This window comes from Aulonocara stuartgranti, assembly GCF_965226115.1.
Source record: "Aulonocara stuartgranti genome assembly, chromosome: 3".
In the NCBI taxonomy this organism is placed as follows: Eukaryota; Metazoa; Chordata; class Actinopteri; order Cichliformes; family Cichlidae; genus Aulonocara; species Aulonocara stuartgranti.
In genome coordinates, this window is record NC_138941.1 from 19,754,335 (window position 1) to 19,770,050 (window position 15,716).

The following is a 15,716-nucleotide window of genomic DNA, read 5'->3' on the forward strand; positions in this document are numbered from 1 at the left end:
CAAAGACGTCAGGCTTGGATTGCAGCGGTGAGACGAGCGGATATCGAGTTCTCTGCAATCCCCAGCTTTTTGTTGGTTTGCTCACGGCATTTTCTTTCCGGTGAGTTCTAAATTAATTCATATCACTCTTGAAAGGCTTTTAGTGTTATTTTCAACGTGCTGAGGTCATAGATAATGAGATAAAACATGCTAATGTGTGATGCTGCAGAACCACATCATGTCGACTGAGTAGCTTATGATTTGGCATTATTGCAGGCAAACCAGCATATGAAATGGATGTAACAAATCCAGACTGGGCACCAACACTGCACATGGGGCATGACGACATACCTGTATCAGACTCGGACCGGCACTCAAGGCGTACGCAACGGAAGCGAAAAAGAGCACCCATCGGAGGTAAACAACCCCCCCCCCCCTCTAAAAACATACTAAATTGCTATCACTGTACACTAATCCGCACATAACTTCCAGATGAATCACACACCTGTCATTGGAATATTGGTGTACATTTACCTTATGTCTAATTTTATCTTACAGGCTTTCGTTATGCAGCTGCAGAGTCTGAAGGTGTGCCCCGTGCAGAAGTGATTGATGAAGATCTGACAGAAGACCAACAGCAAAATCACAATGTCATGGAGGCAGTGGACAGCAGTTGTGTTGGACAAGTGGAGGTTGAGGTAGCAGCTGCAAATGTGGATATACTGAAGAAATGTAAACCTTTTAAAATGATGACAGATTACAAACTCTCAGCTGTGTCTGTAATCAAACCTCTGTAACTTTGCTTCACTTCAGCAGCATCAGCTCATGTTCACATGTTGATTCATGGTTTGCTTCAGTTTTTGATGGACTGCAGAATATTTTGAAGGTTATCTGCTATAAAAAGCCAGAACAGGAAAATCTGCTTCATGTGTTTCTGTTTGATCCTCAGTGACTTTGACACAAAGGCCTCTGCTGTGATGATCACACCTCTGATCAAGTCTCACAGTGTCAGCTTTGTTTTTATACATATGGATATGTGCTGATAAATGATCAGAATTATAATATTTCCCACTGCCTGCTGTGTGCCGTGACCTTTGACCTGCTAAAGACAGTCAGCTGTGGATTATTCATTGTTGTGTCTGATACTTAGAACTGTGAGGAAGAACACTACACAGTTAATCAGGGTCCCCTCTCTCTGAATCAGGAAAGGTGGGCAGGCCGCGTGTGGGCCGCGGGCCATACGTTGAGTCTCACTGTTTGAAATGTGAACATTGTTCTGCTGCAGTCAATGGACTAAACCAGAGAAGAAGAAAACAGACTTTACCATGAAGATCCTCAGTGTGGATCAGTATAATATCAGCCTGATGTCTGCAGTTTAGTGTCAGCACAACTTTCACATCATATTCATCTCAGCACAACTAAAACATGCTGACTGACCTCAGAGTTTCAAGTCCACATCCTGGACTCTCCAGGAAACCACACAGATGCTTCACTCCTGAATCCTGCAGGTTGTAGTTCCTGGTCAGGTCCAGCTGTCTCAGATGGGAGGGGTTGGACTTCAGTGCTGCTGCCAGATAATCACAGCTGATCTCTGACAAACCACAGTCCCTCAATCTGTATAAAGAATGAAAGATGTAAGTTTATTAGACAAAGTGTGAGCTTGAAATCATTCAGTGTTTCATCATCTGTTCAGAGCTGAAGAAGGTTCAGAATGTAGAAGTTTAGAAAATGGAAACTCCAAACAGCTGACAGAGTTCATACGCCTTTGTCAGGGTCAAATTCAAGCAAGACCATGTGAAAATTAAAACACATCATCCTAGGTGAACTTAAACACCTTTGTTCCCCTTTTGTTAAGACATAGAAAAGTACACCACACAAAAATACTGCAAAAGGAAACGGTCGCCTTATATACATAGTGTATAAACTCAAAATGCACATTTCACTTCAAATTAAGATTAAGGCTTTGAACAGATCACATAGTTCAGTTCAACATATAAGACTTTAAGAATGCACAAGCATCTACTTAAAATCTATTTAATTTATCATCCATGACATTATTTTGTACAATTCCAATGTATTTTGTTCATCTCCCTTAAATAAACAGGCAGTCTTAAAGTATGAAATATTCATATACAAACACATATAAATGTGTGTACTGTCTCAGTGGCTGATAGTACCCCACAGGCCTCAGTGTGAGCTTGAAGACATTTATAATGTTTAAGTAGTTTAATGTGCAGGTGCTGACGATAAACACATTTTGAATGAAAGCCGGGGAACTTTGGTAGCACAGAAACAAGTGGCTATTCTTTGTGACTATATGGATCACTCACAATACCATTATTTCACACAAAGGCACCAAATTAATACTCAAAAAAGCTGCAGCAATACACACAAATATAAACAGTACTTGGTGACAACTTTGCTTTTAGCCTTTAACCCTTCTTGACTACTTTTGATGTGGCCTCTATATTTTACCTTTAAAAACAGTTTATCTTGCCAATCTGTTATTTTCTCATTTTGACCAACTGTATCAGCACAATTTATCTAAATTCAGACAAAATTTAAAATACACGTAGAAAGTGATATTTTGACTGTAAAAACCACACACATGTTTAACGAATCATCTTCATAACTTGAAATGCAAATAGAGATTGTACATTTTTAAAAATACGCACACGTTTTGCAAACAACAAAGTTATATGGTACTATTTACCAAAAAATGCAGCCAAGGCTCAGACGTTTTTCATATAATCATTTCAAACTATTTACAGAACAATCAGGTGTCAAACAATAGTTTGTGTCACTCTAACACATATGAGAACAGCACAGGGATAAACCTGCAGGTCTGACAGCAGGTGTGTCACTCAGCGTTTACACTGCAATCTGCCTTTGTTGGCTTTAAGGCAGCAACTGTGACGATCACTAGTAGAACTGACACACAAAACAAAACAACAGCTACACACTAAATACACAAGACAACAAACTAACTTGAGACCAAACACGGTAAACGTCACAAATCTCTCACGTATCAAAACTCTCTCTCTCTTTCGCTCACTCGCTCTCTCTTGCCGGTCACTCCTAAAACTTCCCCCTTTTGCTAAACAACCAAATGTCATGTTTCCATATCATTTTTGATTGGTCGACATGGTACATTTTCCCACCTATAGGGCTTTGGAGCGTGATGTCACGGGAGATGGGCCATGCCCCCTTCCGCCATGACAGTAGGCCAGCCAAAGGATACCATTTCAGCTATGGATTGTACGTGTTGTGTTGTCGGTTGCAACGTTAGATCACACGATCGTGAAGGCAAGAAGCTGGATAACGGGCTCTCTTTTCATCGTTTTCCATCCTGGAGGCAACGTGAGGGATCCCATGTATCCGATATTACTAAACAAAGACGTCAGGCTTGGATTGCAGCGGTGAGACGAGCGGATATCGAGTTCTCTGCAATCCCCAGCTTTTTGTTGGTTTGCTCACGGCATTTTCTTTCCGGTGAGTTCTAAATTAATTCATATCACTCTTGAAAGGCTTTTAGTGTTATTTTCAATGTGCTGAGGTCATAGATAATGAGATAAAACATGCTAATGTGTGATGCTGCAGAACCACATCATGTCGACTGAGTAGCTTATGATTTGGCATTATTGCAGGCAAACCAGCATATGAAATGGATGTAACAAATCCAGACTGGGCACCAACACTGCACATGGGGCATGACGACATACCTGTATCAGACTCGGACCGGCACTCAAGGCGTACGCAACGGAAGCGAAAAAGAGCACCCATCGGAGGTAAACAACCCCCCCCCCTCTAAAAACATACTAAATTGCTATCACTGTACACTAATCCGCACATAACTTCCAGATGAATCACACACCTGTCATTGGAATATTGGTGTACATTTACCTTATGTCTAATTTTATCTTACAGGCTTTCGTTATGCAGCTGCAGAGTCTGAAGGTGTGCCCCGTGCAGAAGTGATTGATGAAGATCTGACAGAAGACCAACAGCAAAATCACAATGTCATGGAGGCAGTGGACAGCAGTTGTGTTGGACAAGTGGAGGTTGAGGTAGCAGCTGCAAATGTGGATATACTGAAGAAATGTAAACCTTTTAAAATGATGACAGATTACAAACTCTCAGCTGTGTCTGTAATCAAACCTCTGTAACTTTGCTTCACTTCAGCAGCATCAGCTCATGTTCACATGTTGATTCATGGTTTGCTTCAGTTTTTGATGGACTGCAGAATATTTTGAAGGTTATCTGCTATAAAAAGCCAGAACAGGAAAATCTGCTTCATGTGTTTCTGTTTGATCCTCAGTGACTTTGACACAAAGGCCTCTGCTGTGATGATCACACCTCTGATCAAGTCTCACAGTGTCAGCTTTGTTTTTATACATATGGATATGTGCTGATAAATGATCAGAATTATAATATTTCCCACTGTCTGCTGTGTGCCGTGACCTTTGACCTGCTAAAGACAGTCAGCTGTGGATTATTCATTGTTGTGTCTGATACTTAGAACTGTGAGGAAGAACACTACACAGTTAATCAGGGTCCCCTCTCTCTGAATCAGGAAAGGTGGGCAGGCCGCGTGTGGGCCGCGGGCCATACGTTGAGTCTCACTGTTTGAAATGTGAACATTGTTCTGCTGCAGTCAATGGACTAAACCAGAGAAGAAGAAAACAGACTTTACCATGAAGATCCTCAGTGTGGATCAGTATAATATCAGCCTGATGTCTGCAGTTTAGTGTCAGCACAACTTTCACATCATATTCATCTCAGCACAACTAAAACATGCTGACTGACCCCAGAGTTTCAAGTCCACATCCTGGACTCTCCAGGAAACCACACAGATGCTTCACTCCTGAATCCTGCAGGTTGTAGTTCCTGGTCAGGTCCAGCTGTCTCAGATGGGAGGGGTTGGACTTCAGTGCTGCTGCCAGATAATCACAGCTGATCTCTGACAAACCACAGTCCCTCAATCTGTATAAAGAATGAAAGATGTAAGTTTATTAGACAAAGTGTGAGCTTGAAATCATTCAGTGTTTCATCATCTGTTCAGAGCTGAAGAAGGTTCAGAATGTAGAAGTTTAGAAAATGGAAACTCCAAACAGCTGAAGCCAACAGGAAGCAGCTTCAAACAAACACAACAAGAGAAAAAACTCTGAATGTTTCACATTAAAGTCGTACATTTATCATAAAAGCAGGACAAAGACTTGAAAAAGTCGTGTTTTTCCTTCCCGGAACCACAAGGCTTCACTTTTAAAGGTGAAGTGTGAAAGAAATGGACATATTTGAAGTCCAACACCTTTTTCCAGTCACATTATTAAAGCAGACAAACTACAAGCTCATTTTCATTCCAACAAGTCATCTTCTGACCTGGACTAACAACACTGGTCTCTATGTGCAGCTGGCTGTGAGACCAGTGCTCAGGGAGCGTCTACAAAGTGCAACACTGAAAGAACATCGCACACTAGCTTTGTCCCAAAACGTCGGCTGCATCCTTCGGAGGACCCGGTATTCGCGGTCTACGTGGGCCGGGTCCTTCAAAGACTGAAAAGGCTGGAAGTGCGAGGCTGTGAAATGGGACGGTCGAGCCTTCAGATTTGCGTCACCGCTGTCTTTGTGGAGTTTAATAAACTCGGCCGTCTGCTCCTTGCTATCTAAAATATAACAGGACACTGGCGTAAATTCTCGACCGTCTCACACTTCTGTTTAATCAGTTTCCTGTTTAACGTTTATTCAGCTGTGTGAAAATCCCGGAGGAACTTTGATCTCAGCCAAACCGATTTACTCCGGAACAAATAAAACACAGAAAAAAGGCAAACAATTACATTTTTAAGTTATCCGAGTGACTTATATATCGTTTTTCACCTGAGTAGCCAAAGAGCGGGGTCTGAAAACGATGAAGCCGGGCGTCCGCTGCTCTCGCCGGCTGGAGTGACCATTGAACCCCCCGGCTTGCTAGCGAGCGGGTGGGGAACAGACGTCTCCGAAAACGTCGGCACACTTTTGCAAATATGCGATGTCTTCATAAACCGAGCAGATATTTGAAGTTTACACAGCTACTTTCTCACCTGAAAATATGTTAAAAGTTTATTTTGTGACCCAGAAAGATTAATAAGAGTAATTTGAAAACTTAGTAGCTGCCGCCATTGTTGGCAGCTGAAATTTGGCTGGGCCGCGCTATGAATTCTGGGATATGGTGGGCCACGAAAGACACACCCGACGAATCCTTCAAATTCGGGGAAATGAAGGACGCATTTGTCGGGCACATTTGAAGGAGTCGACAAATACGGACAGCCTTCATCGCCTGGCTGTGATGTAATCGGCCTTCAAATGCAGCCTCTGGAGGATGCAGCCGACGTTTTGGGACACAGCTACTAATTTGCTTCCATCATCCAACCTGAAGAGGAAACAGAGACGCCTCCCCTTCAAAGTAAAAGCTGCTCCTTTTGGACACAGTATCAAAGAAAGTCTACAGTATAACATAGAAAAGACAGAACAAAGTTTTGGTTGTTTTTAAATTGTGCAGAAATGAAACTACACTAAGCTCAATTATGTGACAGACATTTCATCCCATGTCAGTTTGGCCTCATCCTGGGCCGGATTATCCAGCACACACTCTGACCACAGGTCCATGTTGAGCAGGATGAGCTGCTGGCTAATCTGGAGGCTGTAGCAGCAGCTCACAGTCACAGTGGGTTTCCACTCATGAAAAAGCTCTGGCTGCTTCATTTCTCATCTCATATCAGAGACTTTAATGCTTCACTGAAGCTGTACTGTGATGCTTCCATATCCCAGTGAGGCCTCCATAATGATTTCAGCTGTTCTGTACACACACTGTGTGCCCTGTATGGCTCAAAGTCTCTGCAGCCTGTTTTTATCTGCTATCATCAGATCTTCATCATCCTCATTCACATCCCTCACACACTCTACAGCCTCATCAGCACTGACTTCAGCTTCACTGACTGATGGAGCACAACATGAACCTGTGGAGGCTGAAACACTGTCCTGTCAAACATCTCCCCGTCACCACTCCACTTCTGTCAGCCTTTAAATGAACCCTGCTCAAGTCTGTCACTTCTGTTTGGAGCCAAAAGAGGTTAAAGATTATGCCACTACATTTTTGTCTAGAAAATATTAAAGTGTATTTGGTGACACACAAAAAAGGGTAAAAGTATAGTTTGGGTCCACACATGTCCAAACCCTGGTGTGTAGGCCTACTTAGTATTGAGAAAAGCCCACTAAAAGAACGCCCACCAGACCAAAGCAATGGTGTTGACTTGATCAGCATTAACCCCGCCTCCTGACTTTGATGGGTGAAGCTGACAAATAAAATGTATTTATGAACAGCGATGCAGGGCCAGGAGTAGCAACGTGAATTAAATAAATACATCATTAAATAATTCATTAAATGTGTCAGTAAAATAATTAAAATAGAAAACAAACCAACAAAATATGTAATTAACTAATTTGAATTGTACATAAATACTTAATGAATTATTTTAAATGAAATTAACCGATAATTCATTGTGATTTTGTTTTGTGTTTTGATGAGCTAATAATCAGCTCTCTTTTTCTCATTGTTGTTCTAAGCCGCTTATCCAAAGGTAAGGCACTACCTGTTGAATTATTTCCAAAGTGTGCCAAATTGGACATTACAAATTAAAGTCTACTCACTGAAATTACTGGGGAATGTCTGCTTTGATTTTGATGAGAATCTCATGACAGTACTGAGGATTTAATGCAGTTGGACTGCTAAAAATGATTGAATGCGGTTGGACCGCTAAAGGATTTAATACGGTCGGACGGTGGAAAGCAGTTGGACTGCTGAGTGATTTTAGTATATTAGGGAATTTGGTTATTGTTTGGGGTGGAGCCCGTATTGGTTATAAGGTTGGACCTGCTTCAGTCTTACACTTTTTTGGCTGTTTTACTGTTGTTCCAAAGTATTATAAATTATTCAAGAACGTCAGTTGGACTGATAGGAAGCGCAGTGCTCAGAGGTAACGCTTGCCAATGCCAAGGACGCTTAGGCATTGTCCTCGAAGAGGGATAGTCAGTTGGTCACTGTGGAGCTTGGGGCACTCCAGAATAACTAGGAGTTAGAGTCTCCTTACCGTTTGGAACGGTAGTCTGCGCTTTTTTGGCCAGCAGAAGTTGGACTTCGGGCGTGTAACTTTAACTTAAAACTTCGGGGTAAGCCTTGGCTGTGAAATGCCAAAAATAGAGCTTCAGGCAAAGTTTGGGTTGGTTGACGCTTTTAAATCGAGTTAGAGATTTTAGAGATGAGGCCAGAAACTGTTGGACAGATACTGGTTAATTGATCACAAAAAAGTTGGACTTTATCGGTTGGACCGTTAACTCAAATTTGTCGAAATTGTTTAGGCGCTAAAGCTGACAGATGTGACAGTGGTTGTAAATATAAGACGTCTTTGTAATATAAAATAAGAGATCTCTGTGTGAAAGGAGTCTGAGGCAGTGCTGGAGCTATTTTTAGACTGTGTGTGTGTGAGTGTGAAAATGCAAATTAGTCAGCAGTGAACTGTTTAAACCACAGTTGGTTTTACAAATACTGCTGCAAACATTGTTGAATGTGTGTTTAAGACGCCATTTATGTTCATTAGAGGGCTATAAATAAAGTTTTGAGTTGCCGTAGTGGATGTATAGTAATTGACTGAGTTTTGATATATAAATATAGTGAGTGCACTGTATATATTTAAGACTAACATATTACTTTTAGGAGTAACCTCTCATCAGCAATAAATGCTGGTGTGTTTTATTTTTTCTATTCTATGTGTGTGCTGTGAGAATTAATAGAGGTTTCAATTGTTTTCTTTGACTTGCTCTTTCTGATTATGAAAGGCATGTCTGAAATACTCTTAGGAAAGCGTGTTGTGAGTATATTCCTCAACTCTTGTCACAGTTTAAGTGTGTGAATGCTGTGAGTAGCAGGTTTTGAGTGATTGGGTGTGATTTGTACAAAATAATAAATAATAATAACACTATGAAAGTTGATAGTAGAGTGAGTGCAGAAGTGGAAGTGTGAGAGAAAAGGCGGTGTGTGTGTGAGACGATCTGACAAACGCAAAGAATTTAGTATATTTAGAAGTGTGTGCGTGAAATAAGGGTGAATTGTTTTAGATCAAGACTTAGTAAAACAAGAGTTTTATTAGCCTGTAAAAAAAAACAAAACAGGAGAGATAGAAACAGAAAATATGGTTCTGAGCAGCTGCAAGGTTGACAGGAAATGGTGTGTGTGACAGGAACTTTGCATGCCCATAAAAGGAACTGACTGTGACAAGTGAGCACACAGAGAGAGAAACATACGAGTTAAACTCCAGGCAGATGAAGCAAATGGAGGTTTTAAGAAAAGAAATGAAAAGGATATTAATTGTATGCTTTAGTGTGTCAATACAGGTGGACTTCTTTCAACCTAGAATCTTGAGTACAAAACCATTGATTAACAGAAGTGGGAGGAAAACAGGCCAGATTTTGGCTTAAAATTTTACAGCTTGACCTCCCACTTGTCCCGATCCTGAGAAGAAGCTCATAGGACAGTTAATCTCCTGATGAAGACCGACAGAACATCGTGGACTTCAAGAATTAACAGCAGGCAAAAGACAGTGCAACTGAAACTACACTGACGATACCAGCAGCAGCATGGAAGAAAAGCACGTGATGGAAAATGCACGGTGAACTGCAGGCTGGTAAGAACAGTGTGACATAACTGTTTAAAGACACTGAATGGGATATTTTGCCAGGCTGGGATTTAATCTAAAAGGAAAATACTGAAAAGAGCAACGGAGAAGAAACAGAGAAGAAACAGACTGTGTTTGCTGGGGATCACAAGACAACAAAGGACACTAAGAGAAGGGCACAGGGGCCAGTGGGAAGGTGAAGCCCAGACGAGTTCGACTGCGAGAATAGAGGGTACAATTGGGTTGAAATTGAAGCCGGAACTCAGGATGGTTTAGGGATGTCCACGTCACAAACAAAGAGGTAAACAAAAAGAAGGTAAAATAAAAAGAGAAAATAACTGATAATTACATTAATGAAAAGAAGACACACATACAGATATTACATAGATTTATTTTTAGGATAAAGGGGAGAGCTTATACGTAGAAATGACTTTTTATACATATTGCATTTTGTGCCTTTAAGGGAGTTGTGGCTCAATTCGTCTCTTGAGGGTCACGAGCCTTTGGCTAGCGCTATGATTAGCCAATCTACTGTGAGGATGATATGAGTTATTGAAGGATTGCACACGCTTACAGACACAGAGTCCATAAACACACATGACAGTATTGATTCCAGGCAAAAGGCCTCAAATTAATTTAGCGTTTAACTGAACTTGAGCTGGCCCTGTAACAAGTGACAGAAAAGAGGAACTGAATAGGAGTTTCTTGCTTTAGAGAAGGACCAAAGGAAGGAAAGCATATATTTTGGTTAAGTCTGATAAACTAGAATGAGAAGGTATTGTTACATCAAAGGAGCAAGATGAAATAAAAAGGCTATACCAAAAACAGGTTATAACATAGGAAATGTGAGTTTTAAAATGAAGTTAGTGTTAACACACAGGAGTTGTTTCAAGGCAGCGTTTAGCTATGATAAAATGTATGCATGAGTAATTGCTTATATGTTTAAACTTAATTGATTAAAGTGGTTGTTTTTTTTTTTGGATCTTTTAGTAGAATAGGCGCTTATAATGATTTTCTTGTGAAAGGAGATTCTAGGTCAGAGTGGAGGCCTTGCAGCAGCGAGAGTTCTGTGTACAGGATGTTGATGATTAGATAAGGCAAGCGACAGGAAACGCATGCAGGGACGTGAAAGCAGCGTTTTAAGAGTTTTAAAATGATGAGTAACGTTGAAGAATATATATAAATACAAGTCAATAAGTCAAGAAGATAATTAGGATCAGGCTTTTGATTAAAGAGTCCCAAAGATGATAAGTTAGGGAGGTGCAGGAAAAGGTGTTTTGTTTGCTTTGCAGAAGATCTCGGTGACCACAGGGGGGTGAGGATCCTGGAGGCCCGAGGCATGATGGACCACAAGAGAGGGACGCAGAAAAAACCTAATCTTACGCATGAAGTGTTCTCGAGGGGGAGCTGGTGTTTATTACTGGACCACTTAGATGACATGAGGTTGTCTGATTTGCTGAGCCAGAGGACGGCTAGAGAGGGTCAGAGCGGGAGTGGTGACCCCGATGTCCATGATGCCATGGATGGACATGGAAGCAGCTGAGTGGGCCGAGGAGTGACCCAACACAATGTATTGTGACCTCTGGTGTTCCAGAGGTCGAGAGAGGGAGTATTGAGATTGGAGAGATATTTTGCTGCTATTGTTAAAGGCTCATGTTCTCACTTAGATCATCGATTTCTACTTACATTTCTTTCTGGGAAAAATGGGGATTACTTTGGAAACAGGAAGTATTTTCCCCAATAAGCAGCCCTGGATTAGTAAATCACTCCAACATGTTCTCAGGCAGAAGAAGCTGTCTTGTTATGAGGGAGAGAAGAAAAAGATTGAGGCACAGAAACTTGTTGAAAGAGAGATAAAGCAGCTAAAATCAGGTGTAAAAGTAAAGCAGAGGATGAGCTGAATAAAGGACACTCAAGGCTGGCTTGGAAAGGAATGAAGTCCATGGTGGGGATGCAGAACAAGGAGCAAAGATGAATGTGATGCTGAATCAGCAGAAGACTTGGACTCATTTGATTCCAGCTTTGATATCATTGATTTCAATGAAGAGCTTTGTGATTGTAGCAAAGGGCTGGTAGCTCTGAGAGTCCCACTGATGAGGTGTTTGTGTGGAAATCTCTTAGTGGGACCAAAGAGAGAAAAAGCCCTGGTCCTGATGCTGTGGGAGGGAAATGATTGAAGTGTGCTGTGAGGAACTGACTGGGAGGTTTTCACACATTTTCCAGTCCTCCTTGGAACAACAGGAAGTTCCCAGCATATGGAAACAAAGGTTAAGTGTCCTATGGCACTCAGTGATGATGGTGCTGTGGCCCCACCACCTCCACCTCTTTGTAAAGGAACTAACTGTAATCTGAAGCTTCAAATGGGACTAAGACTTCCTCCACTAGGTGGCAGTGTCTGATGAGAAAGTGTTAGTGGAGCTGGCCTGGAGTCAGAAACAGGAAGATGCAGGATTTGGGCTGAAATGGGGGAAAGTGGTTCGCACTAGTGCCTGAAAGCAAGAAGGTTGTAGGTTGAAGCTTGTTGGCCTTTCTGTGGAGGTTGGATGTTCTCCCACAGTCCAATGAAATGCTGCTTAGGTTCACTGGTGCTTCTAAATTGGCTGTAGGTGTGGATGTGAGAGAGTGCTTCTCTGTCTCTCTCTGTTGGCCCTGTGATGGACTGCTCACCTGTGCAGGTGGACCACGCCTCTTGCCCTATGACAGCTAGGGCACAGGCTGCAGCCCTGTGAGCCTAAGCTGAATAAACAGTTAGCAAAAATGATCCATAGATGGCCTGAAATCCCCCAGTTAGCAGTTTGGTAGATAGCTATGACATGCTAATCCCATCCAGCAGCTGTATTCTACCTGTAAGCTGATCCCTGCTGAGCCAAAGCACTTTTTCATATACAAATTACAACCTTTAATAGAAACCTATTGGTCAGCATCTTATTAGCCTGCTGTTAGCTTCATTCCACAGAAAACTGAGAGAAACTAACAGAGTTGATAAAGAATAAAGAGAAATGTGCTGATTTAAAGCCTTTGAAGTGCTTCAGATGATCTCTGTCCACTTCTGTCCACTCATTCATTCATGTAAGCTTTCTAATGCAGCTTTGATCTTCACAGTCTGCTTCATGAAACTCATTCTAACCCTGAATGTCAGAGTGTTCCTCCTTCTCTTTCCCATCATTCATGCTGGCAGTGGAGGAGATTTGGATGTTGGACTGTGTTTTGGATGATGTGTGTATGTTTGTGTTGGACTGCTGTCTGTAAAGCAAACGCACATTTTGCTTTGGATTTCAGTGTCAGACAGACTTTAAGGTGGAATGAAAAGTTGGAGAGTTTCACAGTGAATTATCCAGTGGAGGATTTTTCTTCTTCTTTGAAGGTTTGAAATGTGAACATTGTTCTGCTGCAGTCAATGGACTAAACCAGAGAAGAAGAAAACAGACTTTACCATGAAGATCCTCAGTGTGGATCAGTATAATATCAGCCTGATGTCTGCAGTTTAGTGTCAGCACAACTTTCACATCATATTCATCTCAGCACAACTAAAACATGCTGACTGACCTCAGAGTTTCAAGTCCACATCCTGGACTCTCCAGGAAACCACACAGATGCTTCACTCCTGAATCCTGCAGCTTGTTGTTCCAGCTCAGCTCCAGCTGTCTCAGATGGGAGGGGTTGGACTTCAGTGCTGCTGCCAGATAATCACAGCTGATCTCTGACAAACCACAGCGACTCAATCTGTATAAAGAATGAAAGATGTAAGTTTATTAGACAAAGTGTGAGCTTGAAATCATTCAGTGTTTCATCATCTGTTCAGAGCTGAAGAAGGTTCAGAATGTAGAAGTTTAGAAAATGGAAACTCCAAACAGCTGAAGCCAACAGGAAGCAGCTTCAAACAAACACAACAAGAGAAAAAACTCTGAATGTTTCACATTAAAGTCGTACATTTCTCATAAAAACAGGACAAAGACTTGAAAAAGTCGTGTTTTTCCTTCCAGGAACCACAAGGCTTCACTTTTAAAGGTGAAGTGTGAAAGAAATGGACATATTTGAAGTCCAACACCTTTTTCCAGTCACATTATTAAAGCAGACAAACTACAAGCTCATTTTCATTCCAACAAGTCATCTTCTGACCTGGACTAACAACACTGGTCTCTATGTGCAGCTGGCTGTGAGACCAGTGCTCAGGGAGCGTCTACAAAGTGCAACACTGAAAGAACATCGCACACTAGCTTTGTCCCAAAACGTCGGCTGCATCCTTCGGAGGACCCGGTATTCGCAGTCTACGTGGGCCGGGTCCTTCAAAGACCGAAAAGGCTGGAAGTGCGAGGCTGTGAAATGGGACGGTCTAGCCTTCAGATTTGCGTCACCGCTGTCTTTGTGGAGTTTAATAAACTCGGCCGTCTGCTCCTTGCTATCTAAAATATAACAGGACACTGGCGTAAATTCTCGACCGTCTCACACTTCTGTTTAATCAGTTTCCTGTTTAACGTTTATTCAGCTGTGTGAAAATCCCGGAGGAACTTTGATCTCAGCCAAACCGATTTACTCCGGAACAAATAAAACACAGAAAAAAGGCAAACAATTACATTTTTAAGTTATCCAAGTGACTTATATATCGTGTTTCACCTGAGTAGCCAAAGAGCGGGGTCTGAAAACGATGAAGCCGGGCGTCCGCTGCTCTCGCCGGCTGGAGTGACCATTGAACCCCCCGGCTTGCTAGCGAGCGGGTGGGGAACAGACGTCTCCGAAAACGTCGGCACACTTTTGCAAATATGCGATGTCTTGATAAACCGAGCAGATATTTGAAGTTTACACAGCTACTTTCTCGCCTGAAAATATGTTAAAAGTTTATTTTGTGACCCAGAAAGATTAATAAGAGTAATTTGAAAACTTAGTAGCTGCCGCCATTGTTGGCAGCTGAAATTTGGCCGCGCTATGAATTCTGGGATATGGTGGGCCACGAAGGACACACCCGACGAATCCTTCAAATTCGGGGAAATGAAGGACGCATTTGTCGGGCACATTTGAAGGAGTCGACAAATACAGACAGCCTTCATCGCCTGGCTGTGACGTAATCGGCCTTCAAATGCAGCCTCTGGAGGATGCAGCCGACGTTTTGGGACACAGCTACTAATTTGCTTCCATCATCCAACCTGAAGAGGAAACAGAGACGCCTCCCCTTCAAAGTAAAAGCTGCTCCTTTTGGACACAGTATCAAAGAAAGTCTACAGTATAACATAGAAAAGACAGAAAAAAGTTTTGGTTGTTTTAAATTGTGCAGAAATGAAACTACACTAAGCTCAATTATGTGACAGACATTTCATCCCATGTCAGTTTGGCCTCATCCTGGGCCGGATTATCCAGCACACACTCTGACCACAGGCCCAGGGGCCACGCACAGCTGGGCTCCATCCAAGAGACAGCAAACAAACCAACACAATAATAAAAAGCACCATGTGATCTTCTTACATCTTCAAGACAAACATAGGAAAAACATGAGCATATTTGTTTCCTGATAAAATGATGTGACAGGTAGAACAGAGTAAAGTGGTGGTGTTACAGCCTTTCTCCCCTCTGCTGCCGAGGCTGTTAGTCTCTCCCAAACTCAGCTACAGGACTTCCAAATGAATGAAAGCAGCAGAAGTGGCTTTACAAATGAAAGAGGAAGAGGAGAAGAAGAGGAGAGGGAGGCCACCCTGACCATCACTCCAGCTGAAAACATCACACTTCCATTAAAGTTGGTGAGAAAATGTTGAGCAGGATGAGCTGCTGGCTAATCTGGAGGCTGTAGCAGCAGCTCACAGTCACAGTGGATTTCCACTCATGAAAAAGCTCTGGCTGCTTCATTTCTCATCTCATATCAGAGACTTTAAAGCTTCACTGAAGCTGTACTGTGATGCTTCCATATTCCAGTGAGGCCTCCATAATGATTTCAGCTGTTCTGTACACACACTGTGTGCCCTGTATGGCTCAAAGTCTCTGCAGCCTGTTTTTATCTGCTATCATCAGATCTTCATCATCCTCATTCACATCCCTCACACACTC

General features: G+C 42.1%; 1 protein-coding gene across 1 annotated transcript in view; it reads right to left on the reverse strand.

Annotated features, from left to right (window-relative positions):
• The window catches only part of LOC309700493 (uncharacterized protein), a 2,098,293-nt gene that overhangs the window by 1,465,125 nt on the left and 617,452 nt on the right, over nucleotides 1-15,716 (reverse strand). The window contains exons 26-28 of the mRNA XM_082524046.1: nucleotides 13,230-13,406; nucleotides 4,786-4,962; nucleotides 1,417-1,593 (exon numbers count right to left, since the gene is read on the reverse strand). Of these exons, the coding sequence (XP_082380172.1) occupies nucleotides 1,417-1,593; nucleotides 4,786-4,962; nucleotides 13,230-13,406 (531 nt within the window). The remainder of the gene's footprint in view (nucleotides 1-1,416; nucleotides 1,594-4,785; nucleotides 4,963-13,229; nucleotides 13,407-15,716) is intronic.